Source organism: Gavialis gangeticus, unplaced genomic scaffold (assembly GCF_001723915.1).
Source record: "Gavialis gangeticus isolate Ggan-Ray unplaced genomic scaffold, GavGan_comp1, whole genome shotgun sequence".
In the NCBI taxonomy this organism is placed as follows: Eukaryota; Metazoa; Chordata; order Crocodylia; family Gavialidae; genus Gavialis; species Gavialis gangeticus.
In genome coordinates, this window is record NW_017728980.1 from 6,315,342 (window position 1) to 6,315,740 (window position 399).

Sequence of the window (399 nt, forward strand, 5' to 3'; positions counted from 1 at the left end):
GCTCCGCGGGCGCGGCCGGGCGCGGCGCTTCGTGTCGCTGCCGCGCTTCGTGGAGACGCTGGTGGTGGCGGACGAGTCCATGGCCGACTTCCACGGCGCGGACCTGCAGCACTACGTGCTCACCCTCATGGCGGTGGCGGCGCGGCTCTACCGCCACCCCAGCCTGCGCAACCCGGTCAGCCTGGCCGTCGTCAAGTTCCTGCGCCTGGGCCGCGACGACAAGGGCCCCAAGGTGACGGGCAACGCGGCGCTCACGCTGCGCAACTTCTGCGCCTGGCAGAAGCGCTGGAACAAGGGCAGCGACAAGCACCCCGAGTACTGGGACACCGCCATCCTCTTCACCAAGCAGGTGGGCCGGGCGCCGGGCGGGCGGGCGGCGCGGGGCGGCGGCCGGCAGGG

The 399-nt window shown here is 73.9% G+C and overlaps 1 protein-coding gene across 1 annotated transcript in view; it reads left to right on the forward strand.

Moving 5' to 3' along the window:
- Positions 1-6: 6 nt before the first annotated feature.
- Positions 7-399, forward strand: part of ADAMTS15 (ADAM metallopeptidase with thrombospondin type 1 motif 15) — a 31,753-nt gene continuing 31,360 nt past the window's right edge. Inside the window, exon 1 of the mRNA XM_019509460.1 lies at positions 7-349. Coding sequence (XP_019365005.1) covers positions 80-349 — 270 coding nt within the window. The 5' untranslated portion in view covers positions 7-79. The remainder of the gene's footprint in view (positions 350-399) is intronic.